Below are 24562 nucleotides of genomic sequence, written 5' to 3'. Positions count from 1 at the left end.
ATAAGATTGATAGACCTATGCTCTGTTGCATTTGTTTATCATATGCTCTGTTAGAATGAACCAGGCTTGTGGCAGGTTTAAGGGGAAGTCAAGGAGAATCGAATACTCCAATTGCTTATACCTAACAGCACAGCTCTCAGTTTTCAATCTCCTCCTCAAACTTTTATGTGACAGTTTCTAGGGGAAAGCACCACTGAGCAGTTTGTGTTTAAATCAAGATAGCTGCACAGTTTCTTTCCTGATTTTAAACACTAATCAGAGAAAATGCTAAGCACACAATGGTGTCTGTCCTGAACAACCCCTGAAGGTGTGCTCAGTTTTCTTGGACATTCCCCCATATTTCTGTTTGTCAAGCCCTTGGGGGTTTTTTACTTCTCTTCCTTTTAAAATAATATCTGTAATGGTTTGTACTGAAATTTCCTAGTGTCTTGTGTGCAATATATTTTGTTTTTAGTTTTGAAGTGTACAGCCTTTCTTCTACAGAGTAACCTGAAATGTTAATAATTCTTTTACTCCTTTAAGTGGCAGAGAGTGGCCCAGCCATTTTCCCAGCAATGAACCAAAGGCATCTCTGCCACTGAAAGGACTCTGTGTATATCTGCTCTATTTTGTGTACAGGGTGATTGTGGATGGTTTTTAAAATCTTTTGCACTTTTCTAGAAACTTCAGATTTGTAAACTGTAATGAGTTAGCATTTTGTACAGAATTTATTTGAATCGATTGTTGTATATACTGTAACTTTTGTCAGCAGAGAATAAAATGAAAGATCTAAAATGTCTGACATTTTGTGTCCTTTGTATTAAACCAAAATTCAACTAAAGGGTACCACAAAATAAGCACTTTGTGTGCGCAGTATGCAAGGACGATAAACAAAGTAAGGAAGATTTTTTTCATTTTGGCAAGGAATGGTTACAACTATTGCCATCTGTGTTCCATTGAGGAGAACCATCACCTACTGTCTCACAGACACAATGGAAAAGTATGAAGAAATATTTTACAAATATTGGGAATCCCCACCGGAAGATCCCACTTGTTTTCCTGTTGCAGTGACAACTCAAAATGTTTGGGTTTTTTTAGTAGTGAATTCTACTCAGGGATACGAAGTATTAAAGCTCATGTGGATAGAAAACAACACCTTAGTTCCCCCTAGTTTAAAAAAAAATAACGTTTTAAAAGAAAAAAGTTAAAAAAAAATATACGTTTAATAAAAAAATAATAAGAAAATATTGTGCCGAGGAGGCTCTTATTAAAGATAGGAGACAAACATACCACATTCTAAAAATTGTTCCACGCGAAAATTGTATTTCACTTCTTGTGACCTATAACTCCCAAAATAAACTGAAATCCCAGACATATGATACACCCTATAAATCAGGATAAATAAAATAATTTATTATGAATTACTTTCTGTTAGCTACACTAAGTATGTACACATTATTATTGCCAAAACTGTAAAGAATTGTTTGGGTTTTTCTTTTTTTTTTTTAATAAAAGAATAAGAATTTCTATATGCATATGTCACATCAAATTTAGGCCCATTTTGTCCTTTAAAAACGGTATATAATATGTGTAGGTGTAATGCATTATAGTTAAACAAACGCATAGCAAAAATGGCAAAATTCTGAAGCTGTGTCACTAAGGGGTTAAAGAACAAGAACACTCTTTATTCCAGCGAATGCATTCATACAAAATGTAGTTGAATTCCATGAAACTTTCAGGCAGGCAACGTATGCGCTCTGTTTTTTGGTATTATTTTGTCTGCCCCCCAAACATCCCTGTGTAACAACAAAGTGCATCACTAAAATATTCTATTTACCGGTAATGTCATATTTACGCAGGATCCTTCTCAATCCTTTAAATAAAGGAGTTCACATATTGGGCATGACTGCTGGCAATCAGCTATACCACGTTCCTGCAATTTTAAAGCTCAACTCCAGGCAGAATAAAAAGACACATTAATGCTCTGTATTCATTCCTATAGTCCTGAAGGCAACTTGTGTACATACCTAAATTTGTCTTGGTATCAGCTTCTTGCCATTCCCCATATCGCAAGCACTCAAATTGGCAGTACTATAAGCCAATCAGGTGTGCTGCATGCAAATGTGATAACAAGGAACAAGCTGACAGGCAGAGGGATGTTTTTATCACTATGCTTCTACTCCTTCACAGTGAAAGCAACAGGCTGGAGGCGGGGAGAATACACAACTGTAACAGGGGAAATAATGCCATCATGCTGACACCTGTGCGATGGGGCTGTGTGAATTTCAGGACAGAGATGCAAACCATTTGACAAGTAAAACTACACTCTATATACTACAAAACAGTATCAAATATCTCTCAGTCACACATTATGGAAGGGAGATCTAGCTGTTGTGTAATCCGTGACACATGTCCATCCATCTATATTATATAACCCAAAAGAAACCACTGACCCCTTCAAACTTTGCATTCAGCCAGCAGCTCCTGATAAGTAAAAAGAAAAAAACTCAGGTGCACATAATGTATTACACAATTGTATTGTCAATTTTAATCTGTGCGCCACTAAAAATATTACAGGCCGGGTATAATGTTTGTTTTACTTTGTCTTTTGTTCATCACTGATCTAAGAGGAAGCTGAAGTCTTGTCCTGGCTCGTGTTCTGTAGGGGCTTTGCTTCTGCACAAAAAGACATAAAAAGTACACCTTGTTACATTCTATATCAGCAGTTTCATGAGGTACATCCACTATTGACAGCAAGCACTCTGGTTAGGATCCCTGTGTTCTACCCTGTAATGGTTTCTGGCTTTTACACTTTCATTTAAGTACAAGGTCCTTTGTGTTGCTTTTACAATGTCGCACTATGAGCATCATTTTCTCATCATAACAAAGTAAACAATCTAAAGTATGTGTAAACCCGAACCATGAATTTCTCTTATTTACTCCCTTTTGGTCTATTAAATAGACCATTAAAAGTGTGCAAAAAATACCTGTTGATCCTGCTGGAAATTTGCAAGAGGAAACAATGCAAGTGTCAAGTGCATGTGGTCTAGGGGCTAAAATAAAGAAGATGTACTCACCTGATTCTCGGTCCTGCCTGACTGCTAGACTGGTCCCCGCATCCTCTTCTCTCCTGTGCTCCGGCAATCTATGGATCCATGGCGTCATCACATCTAATGCAGCTCCATTAGACATGAGGACACCGAGGGATATTTCACCACCGTAGCAGAGGGGAAGAGATTTGAGCGCTAACCGTCACAGACTCCGGTGAGTGCATCTTCTTTATTCCAGCCCCTAGAGAAAAATGAGTAGTTAACCCTCACAGTGCACTTGTAGCCCCACTGCAAGGGGTAGTTGTTACTATTCCTGGAGTTCTTCTATACACTAGTTTTCTGAATGTTTACCAAATGCCCTGTCAAATCTGATGTTACAGGATGAGCACATATACTATAAAGTAGTTGGTAAGTTTATGCACTGAACATACTGTATGTATGAAGGAAGCAGGGACAGTCCTTTCATAGCTTTAAAAAGAACACAATTCTATATCCACAGTTTCTAAAGTGTTTTATGCTGGTGACGTGACTGTGACGTGGCTGAGAGATGGGCAGGACATGTCTCTGCTATCACCCTGGAGGTGGTATCCCCTCTATTTTAGAGTTGTCTAGGGTCTATGATGCCAGCATAATGACATAATTGCTGCGAGTTGTACGGGGATTCACAATGGTGAGCCCACAATGTTACTGTCAATTCAGGAGTGCAGCATTATTGTTGATGGCTCTCCACAGGAAATGCAGGATTCCCAAAAGCACTGGTATGATCAACATGTAAATAAACTGAACAGGCGGGGGATTTTCAAAATACATTTTTACAAAAGGAGCATGAATCTTTAGACAGATTTGTAGGTGAAGTTCTACTTTAAGTCTAAAAACACCGTTTTTCGTAATGCTTTATTCCTCACTGAGAATGTACATGAAATAAGTCTCACCCTGTATTATTTTTCACAGGTCAGTCACCTATCTTTGCTTTTATCCCTTGCTCCTGTGTGCAGTGGAAGCTAATATCCAGTACGTGACAGTGTCCCCCAATTCTGCAAAGGAGGCAGGTCTTATGATTGACAGCTCTTATGTCACTGTGCCTGTGCTTTCCTGACACAAAACAAGGCTCCTTCCAGTTCTAGTGCCTGTGCCAATTCCTGTGAGTGCATGCCCCCTCCCTCTGCATTCCGGTGACCTCTTTTGTGTCTAGAAAGTGCAGGGACAGTGAGATCAATCAACAGAACGTCTCCCTGGCAGAGCGTGGTCGGGAAGGAGGGGGGTGCTGTCGGGAAGCATGGGATAAAAAGCAACCTATACTGTGGCACTTAGGTGACTGAGCAGTGAAAAAATAATACAAGGTGGGAAAATGCATGAGTCAGCATTTAATCAAGTGAAGGGCACTTGAAATAAACACACCTATGCTGAAAAAAAAGGCCATATTCGATACAAAACACTGAAACACATTTGAGACCTTAAACCTCCCTCTAAGTTAACATTTACCTTAGAAACAGTCGGGCTTTGGTTATGCCAAGAAGTGTTGCTTTATTCCCTTCAACTAGAAGCATGCAACCCTCTCGAAGAGCCTGAAAACATGTTAAGAATTACTGGTCAAGAAGATTTAAGAACTTTTGCTTGTAATACAGAATCTGCTAACCAAAAAAATACATTATACGTGTTTATATATCATGGCTTGTTCACACCAATTGGCACCGCAGCCACACCCCAAATCCGCCCAACGCAGTACGATCAGACACGTGGCAAAACATTGCCTGCTTTCCGGTCCACTGCGAACACATAAAAATAGAGCATGTAGCATTTTTTTTGCATTCGCAGTGGAACGGAACACAGGCAATGTTATGCCACGCGTCTGAGCATACTGCGGGCGGGGGAGTGGCTGCATTGCCATTGACTTCTATGCACCACTGGGGGGAGTTTAGTGAACGATTGCTGTGCGTTCCAGCAGCTACCGCTCTGGAATGCACCACAATTGGTGTGAATGGGCCTTAAATGATTACAGGTATATAATAGACATAGAAGCTAAAATGCACACAACTGATCACAACTGATTAGTCATAAAACAAATGTTTAAAGATGAATATACTTGTTTTCTGTCATTAGGCAGTTTGGGCCTTTACAGAGGCAGATGTGGCACCGAATACACAAACAAAGTGTTGCTTCAGATAGGGAGAAGTCTTTATTGGGCCGATTTCATCCGGCTAAGTCAATTGTTAAAGTGACATTAAACCCTCAGATTTTTTTTACATAAAACAATACTGTAATGTGCGCCTTACTGTAATCCATGGTAGTTTCCCTTCTCTTTGCTGCTCTTCCTTTTAAATCTGTATCTGTTCTCATGCTGGACAGAACTTCTGTTTTGCAGCAGACTGCCTTGTCTCAGGAATGGATACACGGTGTCTGTGTATACGTTTGTATAGGCTTGTAATCTGACCTAGCACTACAGGAAGAGGCCCTGAGCTGAAAAGGGAAGTTCTCCCCCAGCATGAGAAGACATGAGGATTTAAAAGGAAGAGCAGCAAAGAGAAGGGAAACAACCATGGATTACAGTAAGGCACACATTACAGTATTGGTTTATGTTAAAAAATCTGAGGGTTTAATGTCACTTTAAATCAACTTTTATCAAGCTAGATCGTGCTTTATTTTCAGCAAAATTAGCAGGAATCTTATGAAATTTGGGCCGTCTATAGCCGCTTTAAGTTTCTAATTTAAAAAAAAAAGCATCATTATGTTGGCCTCTAACAATTAAACTAGAAGAGTTAACCAAAGTGGTGAAATGCAAAAGCATGCATAACTACCGTAACTAAATCTACAACTTAGGCTATATTTCTGCTTTCCCTTTACATCCGAAGTGATGGAATTCCCACCTGTCACCAGTCCATGTGTTACCAGTGAAATATTCCCTGTTTTAATAGTAATACCTTTCTGTTTGCGGCACAGTGGGGTCTAGGGACAAATAGAGAAGGTGAATCTCCCCAGCAGGGACATAGACTACAATAAAAACCTGACCCTTCCCTTCTCCAACTAATTAAAAAGGTTTTAGCTATAGGTAGACTTTAAGATGAACGAAAAAGTTTGGTTTTGGAGCCATCATAATACGCCAGCCATTGTTTTCTATATGGCTCTAATAGCCATCACAATACACAACTATTGCAATAGCTTACTGTACAACCAAAACCTGCTGACAATATACCATAAAGATATTATATTCAGTCCATACATACAAGCACATGAGGAGTGTCTGGTTCTTCATGATACTGAGATATCCGCTGCTCTCGTGTCTCCTGAACAGACAAAGTAGAAAATCAGTACAGAGATAACATTTTTGTCCAGCTAATGATTTGATTTAAGTGGCTGGTCAGAAACTGACCAAGGGTGTCTGTGTAAACAGTTCATACAATGGTAGGAGAAGGATTGGTCGCTTTGCTGAAATGAAATAGTACAATTCCAAACTGGCAAATGCTCCTTTGTTTTAGAGTAGAGACGCTTTTAGTTCTAAAACACCAGATGCTTTAAGGATAAGGGAAGTAAGGCTTAGATGGAGTGAAAGGGTTTCTAAAGCCTCCGTTTTTTTTGCATATATATGCGGCTAGCAAGCAGTAGATATATGCAAAAAGTTTTTGTTTTTTTTTTTAAACTGCTTTAACAGTGGTTTAAACTTACCCCGTCTTCGCCGCGCGCTACCGTCAGAAAATCCGAAACTGCTCGGATTTTCGGCCGGGAGACGAGGAGAGACGCAAGGTAAGTCTATGGACGCATGCACCCGCATGCAGACACACGGTGGGACAGGAAGTACCACCAAGCAGAGAGGAGTCAGCGCTGGATCGGAGACCCGCCGCACCGCTGGAGGGACAGATGAAAACATCAGGAAAGAAGAGGAGGTTTGGATTAAGAGACATCATTTAAGGTAAGTGCTGACATTAACATTGGGGGGAGGGAAACATTTTTTTGACTTTAATGTCACTTTAATTTAATATTAGGAATTAAGGCACATTCGCACTTGTCCATTCCTGTGCAATGCATTATTGCAATGCACTGCGGTAAAGCAGCCCATTCATTTTAAATGGGCTGGTAACGCACAGGACTGGACCAAAACATGGACATGCAGCATTTTTCCATCCTGCCAGTAGTGCATTGTGGTGCTCTGCAATGCATGTGCATCAGAGATGTGTTTTCAAAATTAATGGCAGTGCAATGCGCTAATGCACATAACGTACGCTGTGGTAAAGTCCACGTTACTGCAACACACCCATTTCCGCCGAGAGGGCCCATTCACACCATATCCCTATGCCATTTCTGGCCTCTGTTCACACCAGTGCAATCTGTTGCAGGCCAGACCAGACAAGGCCAGACCAGAAAAATACTGCATGTCTCATTTTGTCTGGTCTGGAATGCACTGGAACTCCGGGCAAGTTCACACCATTTTCCAAGCCAGATCTGGTCCGGAAAATGGTGTGAACCTGCCCTTAGGGTAAAGCGTTACGTTAAGGTTAGGCTTTGTGTCAGGTTTAAGTTTTACGTGATTAAGCATTATACCACTTTAAGGTTAGGGTGACGTGAATTTCAGAATTTGGTTAAGGGTCAGAAGGTTAGAGGTTGTTGAGCCACCTTGTTTTAGATTACCAAATCCTGTCTCTTTGTATTGGAACGTCTGCATAGGTGTTAATTGTTCAATTTACATGACTGAAGATGTGTGAATTCTCAGATCACCAGAGTAGAGATGTTTAAAGGGCATTATCATTGTAACATAAAATGTTTTTCTTGTAGTTAATTGAGTGACAGAAAGCCTTAAACCTTCAGGTTATACTGCCACCTACAGGGGGACTAGATCCTGGAAAACAACTGTAGGCCAGCTCACAGTATAACCCATGTACTTAGACCAGCAGTTACCTGCACCTGTATACAAACCTGTCCAGTTTGCTAATAAAACTGGAGGTCAAAAGGTCCATGCCCAGTGTCCCCCACCTGTTACACAGGTCCTGGGACACCTCTGAGTGCAGAGATCACTGTTCTACCTCCATACACTGCCAGCTGAGGAAATCTGCCTGCAAATTGTCTATGCCTAGAATGTACAGTATATGGCTGACAAGTCTGGAATGTACAGATATGCCCAGGACAGGATTGCCTATACTTCTCTTGCTGCTGCAAGACTTTTGGTTGTTCCCTGATGTATGAGAGAACCATTGAATTGTCCCAACATGTTGGTCCAACACTAAAGGGACAGCCAAATTACCAGAAGCTGTCCCAGGGCCACGCAGCTGTCCCGGGGCCACGCAGGGTCCCTTCTTTAGGGTGACATAGTGACGACGTAGGTCACTATGTCACCCTGAAGAAGGGGCCCTGCGTGGCCCGAAACGTTGGCTTTATGACGCTTGTGACAATTCAATAAAAGTGCTTATACTTCTCGCACATGTCATCGAATGCTGGTGAATTCTATTATGGACTGCATCTGACACTGTGTTGTCACTTCAACCACTGAACTTCTGTGAAGGTCTATATGCTGTATGGAGTGCAGGTGACTTGTTGATATTGATGTTTTAAAAACACACAACCTTTTGCCATTTCAAATTTGGCGCTTATACTGAGTGGTTAACACTAGGGGATGTTGGTATGCAGCAGTCTGAGCTGGTGGAGAGGGAGCTAGCCATGGAAGCCTGCAGATGGGGATCAGACTGTTGATTGCTGGAAACAGGCACAGGTGGGAAATCATTGGCAGTGTGTATTAGTAGAGCTTGCTGCACAACACTGGAGACAAATGCAGGCAGATAATTCGTAGTGGAGACCTTATCAGTCCGCAGAGGTCAGGTATGAGTTTGGTTCTTAGAAGCAGGTTCATCCTCCACTAGAATAGTAGTTGCCTTGCTAAGGTGAGATATGGCTGGATCCACTTCTCAACCATATCTAAAGGGATACAGGGTCAGAACATGCTTAGGGGGCACACAACCTATCAGGTGCATCCAATCTTCCTATGGAAACAGCTGGAGAAGTGTGTGCAAAGGGAAATATTTTGCTGCCTTAAAGGAGAACTATGAGGTGAGTGCTTTTCACTCACCTCATCGTTCTAGCCGACCTGTGACAATGAGACTGGCACAGGTCGGCTAGAACTATGAGGTGAGTGCTTTTCACTCACCTCATCGTTCTAGCCGACCTGTGACAATGAGACTGGCACAGGTCGGCTAGAACTATGAGGTGAGTGCTTTTCACTCACCTCATCGTTCTAGCCGACCTGTGACAATGAGACTGGCACAGGTCGGCTAGAACTATGAGGTGAGTGCTTTTCACTCACCTCATCGTTCTAGCCGACCTGTGACAATGAGACTGGCACAGGTCGGCTAGAACTATGAGGTGAGTGCTTTTCACTCACCTCATCGTTCTAGCCGACCTGTGACAATGAGACTGGCACAGGTCGGCTAGAACGATGAGGTGAGTGAAAAGCACTCACCTCATAGTTCTCCTTTAAGTGCCCTATAGAACCTAAGACTGGAAACATTACTGGTAAAAAAACAGGCTAATCCTCCAGATTTAAGGTGGTTAGCACCACAATCAATAAGTGCAAAAATGTTCTCTTTTAACTTAGGAGTAATAGCATTGCTTTTTTGACTCCTCAGTGTTAAGTTAATTCGACAAGGATTTGAGCAACTCTGAATCAGTCTCTGCAAGTTGATGGCTCAGAAGCCACTAAGACTGCAGGAAAATAACATAAAGAATCAGCTGGACAGGGTGTGGACAGGGCCGGCCTTAGGCCTTTAGGCGCCCTGTGCGAGAAAGCTTTACAGCGCCCCTCAGTGATCCCCCCCCGCCTGGAGGGTGGGGGGGGCGGACGAGGGAGCGCTGTCATATCGGATGGCCAGCGCCCAGCGGTAAGGGGGAGAGAAGCCGCCCCCAGGACGAGCTGTGTCGGCCGCACGGCGCCCTTGTTGCCATGGCGCCCTGTGCGGCCGCACTGCTCGCACACCCCCTAAGGCCGGCCCTGGGTGTGGAAGCAGGCTTATGGCTCCTGCGATCAGAGTCAGCAAAAAACTGGGTCATTTAGGTGTAAAAGTCTCGCATAAATGTAGTTAAAACCTCATCCGAGAGGGCAGATATCAAGCAAAAATACAAGACCATCAAACAGAGGGGAGAAGCAGAACACACAGAGTACTACTGTCATCCCATATGTAGCTGGAGGGTCACAAAAACTCTGAAGGATTTTTAACAAGCATCAAACCTGTGTCTTTCAAGCACAGCATACACAGAGACAGAAGCGTGTACATCCAGAAGACTCTACACCCAAACGTAAGCGAAGTAACTCGGTATTTGCAGTGCAGTATAGTGAGGAATGTAAAGACCTGTACATTGGAGAGACAAAATAGCCTCTCAACAAATAGTGGTCCAACATAGGAAGGCAGATTCTACATGGTTAGCGGTCTTCCTACTCCTAAGGAAAACAGACATTTTTTTGAGGATAGCGAGGTGCATATTTTGGACAAAGAGGACAACTGCTGTGCAAATAGGCCATTTATGTGAAACTAGAACATCCATCCTAAACAGGGGTGAAAATCTTAGACATCATCTGTGTCAAATATAATGCTGTTTTAACCATTCTACCATGGCAATTTGTCAACAATTCACACCTTCAGCAATGTAAAACTAATGATTATGTAAATTAGAGCAGGGTGGTTCCACAGCTTTTACACTTCCCATCTTGTACCATAAACCCATTTTTTACACATTATTAGAATGGCTGTGTGACGTTTGTGCATATAAATGCTGGGGTTTGTTCCTGACACTCAGAACTGAAAAAGTGGTTTGGATAAGCTGGGAAACGTCTTCAACATTGAAGAATAAGTCCCGTTGAATGTGACTAATAATAGCTATACCATGACCTATATAAATGGGAACCTTCCAGACATACATTTGGCAGGATACTGCCACTAGGGTCTAGATTGTAGATATAACCTAATACATAGGCAATCATGTCTGAAAGACAGGATTATAGCTTGTCTATATCCCATGGGAAATTAGAAACATATTCTGTTTCCAAATATGCACAATTTGTTTTAATAGAATCTGTAGATTTTATTGTATTGATTATTTTAAATCTAATTCAGGTCTTGTCATGAATAAAAGTTTGTGTAATGTGTAACTGTAAAACACTAAGGCCCTATTCTGACTCCGATTGTTGTGATAGCAAAATATATCCCTTGCTGAGACCTCTATGCCTGGCCTGTATAAGCAGATATACTCACTGCGGACAATCCTCGTCAGATAGCTGAACTCGTCAATACCGATTCATTCAAAAGAGGTGTTTATTCTTTAACATCAGGGTTACAGCAGATGATAGGAACAGCAGTTGAACGGTTATAGTATTGTGCGGTCAGAAAATGATGCCTTTCCTACGTACTGTGCAGATTATATATGTGTCCTGTTACATGTGGCTTGCTAGCTTTGGCCATGACACAGGAAGTACTGCACACAGGAAGAAGGAAGGGGCGTACACTAGGGGGAAATACATCGTCACATGAGGAATAATTACAGAAAACATGTTTGTTACAACAAAAGGCCACTAGATGGCAGCATAGGATAACACATGGATTTAGCTATGAGAAAATAGTTAGGCAAATCACACTATATAAATTCTAACCTATATAACAATGCTAATATTAACTGAGGCTATGCATCTCATATTCTATGACCCTATTGGGGCGGCACAGGCCCACTTCACACCTTTATGTTGTAGTGTGTTGCACATTAATGTGCACTGCCGTGCATTGCCTTAAAAAGTTACTGCAGCTCCAGTGTGTGAGCACCTCTACATTTCTGCAATGGGTCACCAATGGAAATAAATAGCACTGCAAAACCACGTTACACAATGCATAGGTGTGAAAAGGTTCCAACAAAGCCTTAATGAAATAGCTGATATAAGTCAATAAACATACCCCCATGTGTCGGCTGTTGACATCTGGATCCAGGAAGTGAGGGTTGATGTTGAATGGTACTAATCCAAGAGCCAGTAGAGATGGTGGGTACACAATTGGCATATCATTGGTTGTGTTGATACTAACAGTAGCTACATTAGTACCAGCACTGGAACCTATATAAGGGATTCCATCCTGAAATCATATAAAAGGAATACATAATTATTTAAATGTTTGCTAATATTTACAGAGGGATATCAATGCCAGAAATTCAAATGTGTCTGTATAATCAGGCACATCAATTCCTATACATTCCGTTTTAGACATCCAACACTTGCATAGCATGTGAACAGTCTGAATCAATATAATTCCTGGATGGTCAATGTCATGTTGTCCAGCAGAACCCCTCAACAAGACATTATCTAAGTATCCCACAATGGAGATGCCAGAAGAGCACAACAGGGCTATTACTGCGGCCAGTACCTTTGTGAATACCTGAGACCAAAGGGCAAAGCCATGAACTGATAGTGCAGGTGCCCCACAGCAAAGCATAGGAATCACTGTTGGACTGAATAGGTGGGAAGATGAAGAGAAGCATATTTGTAGCCAATGACAGATTTGGTGGATTCCATGAAGAATTTTTAGATTCGAATAAAGACATTCAGAGCTTTGAGATCCAGAATAGAGCGAATTTGGGCTTTGTTGTGGTGCATAGATTGGAGTAAAACCCCTGGAAAACCACTTCCTGCACTCATATATCTGAAATGGAAGCTGTCCACGCATCCTTAAAGGTTAACAAAGGTTCTAAATTCCAGGATTAACAAGTGGATGGGGAGCCAAGGTTGGGGAGAAACAAAACAGATGTTTCTTAACAGTCAGAGAGTGAGAAGACTTCCTCTGTTCCTTAGGCTTCTTCCGCTGAGGAAGATGGGTGCTCCTGCCACCAGTAGCATCCTTGTAGTAGTTGACAAAAGAGCTGGTCTAAACAGACGTTGTCCCTTGGAGGCCATGTGGATCAAACGCATTTTACACAAGGATCTGCTAAAATGAGACACATGCTTCCAGCACACCATCACAGCTGAAATTTAACGCTACAGCCATCTGCTTCATGCTTTCTATAAATGAGATATCAACCGCAGCAGTTAGATATCTTTTAAGGGGTTTTGATTAGTTTGAGACATTGTTTGATAAAGTAGGGTCATAGCTAGAAGTGGATGAAGGGCAGCGAAAACAAAGCTCTAATGTATGTGTATGTCTAAAATCAGAAATGCTGCAACTGTGTGGTGGTAAGGCAACATATAAGCTCAGGGCAAGAGGCACGGCCTCACGTACTAATAAAACCCAGAAAATTGGTATGAGCCGATAGCTGGATGGCCGGATTCGACCAAAGTCACTGTAGGCAGGCAGCAGGAATGGACCAAAGACTGAGTTCCATATGACTTCTTGATTTCAGCACTCAATCCCACAGAGCTAACCACTTCTGCAGCAAAACCAGTGGGAAAGGGAAATTATGGCACCTAGCAACCTAACCAAGTATTTAGAGACAGAGCAAGCTCTGATGAAAAGCCAACGGCTCTGGACCTGGAAAGTGCTTTGCAGCTTTTACCAGAACTGAGACTAGACAGTGCCCCATGTGGAACCCGGAACCCGAAAGACACTCCCAAGCTATCCCTACAACATCGAGTCCAGCAGGGTCCAGACATGGTACTCCAAAAGGCTGAGGATGACTGAGCCAGGGAGCTGCAATCGAACATAAAAAGCTCCAGCAGAAGAGAACAGTCTTGATTAAAGAAAAGATGTCCTTCATCCTGCTGGTATGCTGGTAGTAGAAGTGGTTATCCTGGGCTGGTCCACAGTTCTTTTGTTTGCCATTGTCCAATTATCCTGTAGGCAGCAGTGTCACCCAAAGGTTAAAGAGATCCCTTGTTCATCAGTGTACAAGAAAGAAACAATAACAGCTTTCCCTCTTGTCACACTTAATCCCATTTTACCATTAAAGCCTGACTGAAGTCTCACACCTTTCTATCTCTTTACAGTCCTGTACTTTTGCATGTTCTAAAGTTTGATTGATAGCTGTTCAAAAATGTTTAGAACACATTCTTCTCTTTTTGTCTACAATGCTGATTCCTGCATGTCTCTCTATTGCTCTATGCTGGTATAGCTGCTCAACAACCGCACCCCTCAGCCTACGTGTGTCCTCACAAAGACTTATATTACATAGAAGGGAAGGTGGTGTGTCTGATCATCTCTTTTATTAAGAGTTGACTAGAGAGTGCTATGGTTTCCAACTCTCTTATCTGGACTGCACAATCGTATTTAGACTCGCTCACAGCTGCTCTAAAGTGGAGGTAAGATTATGAAAATGGGGGATGTTAGCACAATGCTTGTCTGAATAATAATTCTCTATGTGACTCCAAATGTTTTGAGGTTTTTGCCACTGCTAAAGCATTCAACTGGAAACATATATGAATGTGTCTACAGAGTTACAGAGTTTTACAGGTCCACAAAAACCTGACCCTGGAATCATTATTTAGCAATTACCACTTTCAACTCTTGAAGTAAGGGCATTGCAACACCCCCCTTATCTCTCTGTTGACCATTCACAGAGAATTGAGCCTTGTGAAGCTATAGTTAGGTGAAAGAGTTGGGATGCTGCATATAAGTGCACCTCAGGTTCGAAAAATACAAGGTATATGAAAATACCCTTAGACACCTCTAAATATAGGTGTGTAATCTATTTTTAAGTCTGATGTTAGGGTTACGTTTAGGCTTGGGTAAGCAGGGCTTTTGCAAGAGATCTTGAGGTCTGCTCTGGGAGCCATGTGCAAAAAGCCATTAAGAATCATGTTCTCAGCACAATATAAAATGAACAGATCAGTGAACTCCCCCAACCCCCCCACCAACTTGCATGTACAAAATGACTATGCTTGAATTCCAGCCAGAAGAAATAATGACATCATGACATTTATATAGAGTACAAACCTGTACAAAGAATACAAATTACCTCAATGACTCTCTTCCTGATGGCTTGTATCAAACCATTATCATACAAGGCTTTCAGAAGTCGGAAAGTGTTCCCACCACCTGGACATAAAATTACAGGCAGTTAGTTCTAATACAGTGGGTTATTTTTAGTTTGGTAAAGCACGGTGTATAACAATTGCCATGTTTTTCATAAAACACTATTTTCATCTTTTCTTTTTATTAGTTTTGTATCTCAGTGCTACTGATCCTTCAGCCACTTCCAGTGTAAAAGCACTTGCTCCAGCATCCCTATACAACATTGCTTTGTTTTCGCTTTCTGATAGTGACAAGGGAGAACCACACTTGTACTATGTGTCTCAGCACAGCTGCTTGTAGTCTCCACCAAGGTTGCATGTGACAGGATGACAGTGCAGAAGCACAAATGGGAGACATGTCAGCTGATCACAAGAAGTGGTAACTTCTTGGCAGGATCACCAGCTTTTTTTTTTTTATTAAAGCAAAATAAAAATAAAAGATTGAAAATAAATGTTGAAATGACATTAACATGTTTAAACATACATGAGATATAGTGAAAGGGTTTCGATCTACTTTCACCATTTATCCTAGTAGAAGCATCACATTTACACGGTCTCACAGCCCTATGTCACAATTTTTATGACACATTATTTAATGTGGCAGACACAAGTCTATAACATTAAATTTGTTTAGTAACTTGCTTTCATGCAGGGCCTAAAATGATATGTAAATGGAGAACATACAGTGGGTTTTCTGCAGTATATGCCTATGTTCAATAGAAAACTCAGCTTAAAGGAGAACTATGGGGTTCTATCTTTTTTTTTTTTTATGAATGCATTCCTTAGGCTAAATAAGTAAATAATGTAATTTACTGTAATTAGCCAAAATGCACAGGAAGGCTGTAAAACCTTATTTTAGGTGGTGGGCGGGGCTAAGCGCCGCAATGAGAAGACATCCCGATGTATCTGACGGGATCCTCCCCACTGATGACTGACAGTGATTCTTGAGAGCTGCTGCGCGTCCACGAATATATGGACATGCGCAGCAGCTCTCTCCTAACCTGCACGTCCCCGTGTGCCAGCTCCTTTTCTCTCAAGAATCACTGTCAGTCATCAGTGGGGAGGATCCCGTCAGATACGTCGGGATGTCTTCTCATTGTGGCGCTTAGCCCCGCCCACCACCTTAAATAAGGGTTTACAGCCTTACTGTGCATTTTGGCTAATTAGAGTAAATTACATGATTTACTTATTTAGCCTAAGGAATGCATTCATTAAAAAAAAAGATAGAACCCCATAGTTCTCCTTTAATGTAGAACATCTGCAAATATATAAAACTACACTAAATCTACACTTTAAAAATAAATACTTGTTTTTTTTTTAATACTGCTAGGTTAATCATCTAGAATCCATAATCCTTCCACACTAGAAATCAGGTTGTCGATTGTCTAAAATAGGGAAAAATCTGTTTAAGTTACATTCATTTCATATATTGAGTCCTGATCATATACAGGCCAACAGCTACAAGGTACCATAGTCATAAGCATGCACAATATAATTTTGTCTACCATATGTACAGTATAATTTTGTACAGAGCTCACTATACTTGACATTGAGCATGTAACATATCATCTAATAAAGAACCACTGGCCACTAGCTATGTAGACTTAATATTTCCAGCTTGAGATGCCAGCATACTGTATGCTTTCCTAACTAAATAAAAATAAAAATAACACTATGTGTCAGTATCTAAACGTCTTCTACCCACTTTCTTGCAGCCAGCATGAGAATTTTTACTAAAGTTGGTTTTGATGTTGTTTTCTGCATTGAATAAATAATGTAGTATAACAGTACTATACTGTACTGCACATTAAACATGGCTTCTGATTTCTGGTGTTGATTTTTTCCTATACTAAATGTATAGATAATGTACTGTAATTGTACTCCACTGCAAATGGAACTTACCAATAAATATGGCTTCTGATTTCTGCACCGCCTCTACAGGATCAACTGCCTCATGTATGCTGTCTAGGCCATAACCTGAAATATATCAAGATCATTTTTTATAGGGCACAATCTAGCCAAATACAGAGGATGTATACACATTTTAATAAAGGAAGAACTGTATTAAAATTGTAATATTAAATATACACAAAAAACAAAAGATGAATACAAGTCACGTTTGACTTCTGCAATCACAAAGAGGTGCTCAATGTGGTTACCATCAGCGTCCAGACACTTCTGATTATGGCGAACTACTGCTTGAGCAACATTGACGAAAGTGTCCACTTGTCTTCCCTTGTGCACATCACACACAGTACCATGCGTCTCAAATTTATCAGGAATGCGTGCAATTGTTAGGCGTGTTAGCGGTTCTGTTGCATACTCATGCCTCAATTGTCGTTGTACCTCCACAATGTTCTTACATTCAAATACCACTTCAAAATGGTCTTGCACACTTCAAACGACAACTGTGCTCCTGCCATTTTCTTTGACTGTCCTGTCTGTCGCATGGTGACGCTAGCATACATTTGATTAACACCATTTATTGAGCGAACATCATACTACACATTGATACTGTAATTCAATTAATCTTCGAAAAGTAATGCATAGATAACATCTCTTAAAATATATACATATTTGGCACCCCCTGTATATGGATTAATTAATAAATATTGGCCAGTATTAATGCATATTAGGACCCCACCTGGAGCTCCTCCCACTGGACCAGCGCTGACTCGCCGCTGCTCTTCCTCCCAGTGAAAAAAAAACATAGCGCAAACATCGGGACATTTTGACAAGTACTTGTCAAAATGCCCTGTTTTTTCCGCCCTCACCCTGCAGCGCCCTCAGGCGGCCGCCTGACTTGCCTTGCGGTAGCGCCGGGCCTGATGCAAGATGAGTGCCTAAGGGAAGTCCTGAATGAACATCCGAGTATAACCTACCAAAGAGGCAGAAATGTATGTGATAGACTGGTACACAGTCATCTGGAGACCAAGACAAAAAAATAAAGATGACAATAAAAACTGGTTACCAAAGCCACCCAAAGGCCCATTTCATTGTGGTCTTTGTAAAACCTGTGAATATATGCCTGCAAAGAGTTTACCAATCCAAAGGATAATTCCATAACAAGTATATACTCCTTTATAAACTGTAGTACCACTAGACTTATATATGTTACCATATGTTCTTGTCCAATGTTTTATAGATGCAAGACAATTAGACAGCTGAGGAGACAGGTCTTGGAACACACAAATGACAAAACCTTGAGAATGGGACAAGCACATGTGGGAGAAACACTATGGTAAAACAGAAGAGTTAACATTTTGTTGTTTACAAATATTGCAACAGGGTCCCAGAAAAGGAAAACTGAAAAGTAAACTATTGAGAGTGGAGACCAAATGATCTTTGATTTGGCATCAATGAGCCCCAATAGATCAACTTTTGTTGCCAGCGGTTTAGACATTAATGGCTGTGTGTTGAGTAATTTTGAGGGGACAGCAAATGTACCCTGATATACAAGCTGTACACTCACTACTACATTGTATATATATTTATTCATGAAAATATATGTAGTGTATATATATTTGCACAATTTGAGATTATTTATTTATATGTCAACTGTGTTACACGGAGTTGATATATGGTATGTCAGTGCTAAAATGTTTGACACACTGGATGGACTTTTTTTTCCCAACCTTATCTACTATGTAACTATATAATATGGCATTTGTTGCAAGAAATTATCAGCTCTTAGAAAGCGTATCCAAATACAAAACCTCATTTTTAGATATAGTAAGGAAAGATGACCGGCAGCTGTCTCTGTGTCCCACTGAAGAGATTCAACCTTTCTTTTTGTCTTGGTGACCACTGTGATTGAAAACTAAAGTGAGGTAAAATCTAAAATTTGAGACTTCAGCAGAGCAATAGAAAAGAAATTTCCTCTGACCGGCAGTGCCGCAAGGGAACATGGAGCTGGCTTCCCGGCCAATCAGGAAGCCGTGCCGCAGGTAATGACTCAGGAAACTGGCTCTCTTGAATTGTAACATTGTATCTCGTTACTAACATGTACTTATTTCCTATGAACATCAACTCCACCTAGTGGCCATAATGCAGTATTTGCCCAATTCCTTCTGTTCTTTAAAAATAAACTATTGAAGAACATTCAACCAGAAGAGATATTAGAGAACATTTCTTTTTGCCGGTTAACTTGCACAAAACAAATATACTTGTTGTTTCAGTGGATGAATAAGCTATGCAAATCTTTGCTATACAGGCAGTCCCCGGGTTACGGACGTCCGACTTACGGACAATCCGAACTTCCAAACAGGGTCCACAGTTCTCCTAAATGTACCTGCAGCTGCCGGTACATTTGGCAGATGCAATAGCCAGCCTGCTATTGGCTATTGCAATTTGAAATATCCAATAGCAGGCTGGCTATGGCTCCCAGCATTAAAATACAAAAAATAAAAGTTTAAAAAAAACATTTAATTAAAAAGACAAACATTTTTTTAAAAAGTAAAGAAAAAGTTAAATAAATAAAAATTAAAAATGCAAACAAATAATACAAAATAAAGCTTATAAAATAAAATAAAAAATAGAAAAAAAATTTTTTTGCTGTGTCATTTTAAATAAAAAATGTTTTTAATTATATTATAATCTTCTGAACAACAGGAACAGACACCGTGTCCCTTCCCTATGCTATCCAAAACTAAAAAATGTTTTTTTTGCTGGAGTTACACTTAAAAAATGTACCTGTTCCGACTTACATACAAATTCAACTTAAGTACAAACCTAAAGTCCCTATCTTGTATGTAACTCGGGGACTGCCTGTATAGACCTCTTTGTTTGCTAAGTGAACAATCTGTTTACCTTTAGTAAATCAGCCCAAAGTCGTACAAGAATAAAAAGAATTTGAAAAGGTGCTTGTATACAGCAATATCAAATGCACCATTGAATGTAATCAAAACATAAACAGAATTATTTTAGAACAGTCAAATAACAATGAACAGATATCGCAAGCGTTGTGTGTTGCCTGGAAAAATTGAATTCTCCATTACAGATCTTCTTTAAAAAACTCCCTGACTCATGTGAGTTCTTTTGCTTGCTGAAGTTACTGTTCGGAACACACTTCCTGTTTTTCTTAGCTAGCAGAGACAATGTCAAACTTGTGATATGTTATAGCTTTGCCAGCTGACATTTGCAGCCAAATTACAGCAACTAAATCCAAGCCACTCACACTTACCGAGGCTTTCAAACTTCTGCCTGGCAATCCTGACATAGTCATCCCTGTCATGAAGAGCATAAGGCACAAACAGGACACGTTTCACCTTTCTAAAAAGAGGACAAATAAAAACAGTCAGAAGGTGTGCCCATCGAGAACTGCTTTGCTTGTATTGTGAGAGATCACATACCTAATAAATAGCTCTTAAATAAATAATAATAAATAGCTCATAAGTCAAGGCATTTGTCTGGGATTTCAGTGCGAATAGCCTTTACTGATAAGCTTCACGGGAACTAATAAAGCAATTAAGCATTACGTATAAATAAATATTCGGTATTAAAATCCCACAATAATTCTATTGATGTTTTATCAAAGAACAATGTAAGAATAAGTGATAACAAAACATACAGAACTCAAACTAGCAGAAAGAATTATAAGCCATAATGCATTCACTTACATCCCCAAAAACTTTTGTATATGATCTTGGCAGTGTTCCAGATATCCCCCGCCATGAAGTGTGGAGTTGGAAATAAGCAGCAGATGCCGTTTGAGTGTCATCATTAATGATGGTTTTCAGCCAGAATAGTTGCAGAGGATATAAGCTGCTGAGAGAGAAGTTAGAGAAGAAAAGTTGTGTGACTCATATCATATACAACTGCTGAGATCAGCAAGTCCTGTCATCTGTATTACAAGGACAAAGTTTTCTTCCCTTCTTTATTGTACTTGTTCCTCCTTTGATAATGCTGACGAGAACTATGTCGTATAGTCTAAAGGTTAGAAACTGCTATTCTTTTTAACAGTGCACTGCAAAAGATATGTCCATAACATTGAACTACATTTGGAGACTAATTATCACCGATAAATCCATGCAGACCACCTATCTGAATCGTGTGCAAAGGGTGAAGAGTAGATCAGATGGATACTTGGCTTGCAGTGTTTTTAAAGTGAGCAATCATGGCACTTTAAAGCCAAACTCCTGTCATAGCATTTTAAAAGTGGGAAAAGAACCCATGTCACTTTGTTGTTGCCTTCTGTGACCCATTTGGGATGACTTTTCGCTCATTTTCTGATACTGTGACACCAGAAAAGAAAGACATTTGCATAGATCCTAACTCGTCCCTGCATTACAAAAAGAAACATGTTTGTGTGCTGCTTCCATTTCCAAGGGAGACATTTCCCATCACTTCCTGTTCTTGTGACACAAAGACAGCAATATAAAACATAGGTTTCAGAGCCCATTCACACTGGTGCGGTGCGTGAATCACATGGATCTGTGTGAATATTTTTCTTCCTCCAAACACGGCTAGTCGAGTTAATGCCAAAGAGTTCAATTTTGGTCTCATCTGGCCGCAGCACTTTCTCCCAATCCTTCTCTGAATCATTTAGATGTTAATTGGCAAACGTCAGACAGGCCTGTACATGTGCTTTCTTAAAGGAGAACTATGGGGTTAAGGCTTTTCCCCATAGTTCTCCTTAGGGTAACGGGAGGACACAAACTAGCGTCCTCCCGTCACCCTAGGCTCAGTATACCGCGAGCCGTAGCTCGCGGTATACTGAGACGCCGCAGCGGATCCCGACAATTGTGCCGGGATCCGCTCAGCTGCGTGACTGACAGCTGGCTCTGCCTATCTAGAGGCAGAGCCAGCTGTACCAGCCCCCTCATTGTCACAGGTCGGCTAGAACTATGAGGTGAGTGAAAAGCCGATAGTCTTGTAGCCCATTCAAGCCTTGAGCAGGTCTACAATCTTGTCCCTAACGTCCTTTGACAGCTCTTTGGTCTTAAATTGACAGAACTGATCTGTGTACCACATAGCCAGTCTGTGGGAGCCAGAATTATTGTTGGTTGGTAGGGAATCAAATACTTATTTTACTCACTGAACTGCAACTTATAACATTTGTATCATGTGTTTTCCGGGATTTTTGGTTAAAGGAGAACTATGGGGTTAAGGCTTTTCCCCCATAGTTCTCCTTACGGTAACGGGAGGACACAAACTAGCGTCCTCCCGCCACCCTAGGCTCAGTATACCGCGAGCTCTAGCTCGCGATATACTGAGACGCCGCAGTATACCGCGAGCAGCTGCTCACGGAATACTGAGACGCCGCAGCTGAAGCGGATCCCGACAATTATGTCTGGATCTGCCCAGCTGTGTGACTGACAGCTGGCTCTGCCTATCTAGAGGCAGAACCAGCTGTACCCCCCCGTCCGTCCGTCCGTTCAGCGCTGGCGGATCGGAGCGGGGAGGGGGGAATGCAGCCCCTCTCGTCATGGCAGAGAGCTTTGACAGGATTCGAGAGGTGAGCGAACGCCGGTATGTGTCTCACCTCCCGATCTACTGAGCCGACCTGTGACAGTCTCATTGTCACAAGTCGGCTAGAACTATGAGGTGAGTGAAAAGCACTCACCTCATAGTTCTCCTTTAATATTCTGTCTTTTTCATTTCTTTGTAAGTGGGCAAACTTACAAAATCTGCAGGGGATCAAATAATTATTTTCCTCACTGTATATGTTTCCTGCATGATGCTGTATAAACAGATGTAATCTTTTTCTAAGCAAGTAAAACTTAATTCAGCATTCCTCAAGATCTCAGTGCTTCATCTAAACACATTGTGTCTCTGTGACGTGAAGGGACACTTCCTCACTGGTACACAGGCACCAGAAAATAACCTTGCTTAAAAAAAACAAAAAAACACGTTTTTGCTATTTATACCAGGGCACACATATCTCATGCAATAAAGAATGATTTAGCATTTATTATATAAAAACAAGATAGCAACTAACACTTTTATTATCTTAAATAGTGCTCATGGTGATGGCTCAAGAGTAGCGCACACGCCATAGCCAGTAGCAGGGACTGAAAGGAGTAAAAACTTCAATAGCTATCAAAATAATAGTGGAACACTTGAAATAAGAGATTATTAAAAGATACTCCTAGGTGGATACCAGAGATGGCCACTAGAGGGACATCATGTGCCTAACATTGGAAATACTTATAAGATACAGCTGGAACAGGCTACACATACCCACAAAGGTTTCATTGAAGTGCACAGGGTGTGTGTAGTATGTCCTGTCCCTCTGTCCCACTTCTGTGCCCCCTCCTCGTTGACAGCAATTTTCAGCTCTCAAAATAACAGCTGGGAGTTGTAAATGTAGTGGCTTTAAGGGTACGTTCACACCATATGCAGTGCGTTCCGGCCCGATTCTGGCCAGAACGCACTGCATCGCATTGCGGCTGGCTCACTATTTGGTGGGCACGGTGCCATTGATTGAAGTGAATGGCACAGTACCCATGCCCTCCAGCCGCAATGCGATCACCCGTACGGGATTGCAAGACACATTATGCCTGCGGTCCGGTGGGATCAAAATCCAGCAAGCACTATTTTGATCGCACCGGTGATCCCGTTCGGGCGATCGCATTGCGGCCGGAGGGTGTGGCAACGGTGCCACTCACTTCAATGGCCCGTCACGCCCCCTCCGGCCCCACGAAATAGTGAGCAGGCCGCAATGCGATTCAGTGCGTTCCGGCCAAAATCGGGCCGGAACGCACTGCATATGGTGTGAACGGGCCCTAAAAAAGTGGTGGGCAACTCTAGCTCTACAGCTGTACAGCTGTAACTACAAATTCCAACATGCATCTGTCATGCCTGCAATTGTAAGTCTTGCAATGCCTCATGTGACTTCTAGTTCCACAACAGCTGGAGGGCCGCAGAAGCTACTTCTGTCAAAAGAACGTATGTCATAGTGTTTACAGACACTGTTCATACACAAGAGTTAGAGAGGCACACAGGGGTCCACGGCCCAAGCACCCCTAGGTGGCTCTGACAAGTACAGGAAATTCCCATATTTGTCAGCAGTGCACCATCTAGGGGTGCTAGTGCTATGCAAATGAGCTCTTGAACTTTTATAAATGAACCCCAAAGTAACATTGTTACTTTTATATCCACTCTGTTTCATACATCTGTAGATCAAGGGGGTGAGCTTCGATCTGCATACGTGTCTGTGAAAGCAACTTAACTATTAATAAAATGTGTTCTTATTTAATCCCTTAGTGACCAGTGACAACCATAGTGCATCACTGGCACGGGGCCCGTTTAAATAGACTCCCGGCAGCTAAAGGCTCAAAGTAACATTGTTACTTTTATATCCACTCTGTTTCATACATCTGTAGATCAAGGGGGTGAGCTTCGATCTGCATACGTGTCTGTGAAAGCAACTTAACTATTAATAAAATGTGTTCTTATTTAATCCCTTAGTGACCAGTGACAACCATAGTGCATCACTGGCACGGGGCCCGTTTAAATAGACTCCCGGCAGCTAAAGGCGCCGGGACTCTGTTTACAATTGTAAAGCCGACTGTTGGCTTTACAATAGCGATCTGGCAAATCAGCTGTCGCCAGATCGGCTTTTCCGGGCCAGTAAATG

General features: G+C 41.4%; 1 protein-coding gene across 2 annotated transcripts in view; it reads right to left on the bottom strand.

Moving 5' to 3' along the window:
* Positions 1-2565: 2565 nt before the first annotated feature.
* Positions 2566-24562, bottom strand: part of LOC108785051 (alpha-aspartyl dipeptidase) — a 22850-nt gene continuing 853 nt past the window's right edge. Inside the window, exons 2-9 of one of the 2 annotated variants that reach the window (XM_018554049.1) lie at positions 20601-20748; positions 20165-20253; positions 16885-16959; positions 14928-15007; positions 11945-12118; positions 6251-6310; positions 4512-4594; positions 2566-2655 (exon numbers count right to left, since the gene is read on the bottom strand). In XM_018554049.1, coding sequence (XP_018409551.1) covers positions 2595-2655; positions 4512-4594; positions 6251-6310; positions 11945-12118; positions 14928-15007; positions 16885-16959; positions 20165-20253; positions 20601-20704 — 726 coding nt within the window. In that variant the 5' untranslated portion in view covers positions 20705-20748 and the 3' untranslated portion in view covers positions 2566-2594. Of the gene's footprint in view, positions 2656-4511; positions 4595-6250; positions 6311-11944; positions 12119-14927; positions 15008-16884; positions 16960-20164; positions 20254-20600; positions 20849-24562 lie in introns of those variants that run through there. The other variant, XM_018554048.1, reaches the window with a different exon arrangement.

The sequence above is a fragment of the Nanorana parkeri genome, unplaced genomic scaffold, assembly GCF_000935625.1.
Source record: "Nanorana parkeri isolate BGI_ZX_2015 unplaced genomic scaffold, ASM93562v1 scaffold139, whole genome shotgun sequence".
NCBI lineage: Eukaryota > Metazoa > Chordata > Amphibia > Anura > Dicroglossidae > Nanorana > Nanorana parkeri.
The sequence above is the reverse complement of the archived record's forward strand: the minus strand, read 5'-3'. Positions and strand labels throughout refer to the sequence as shown.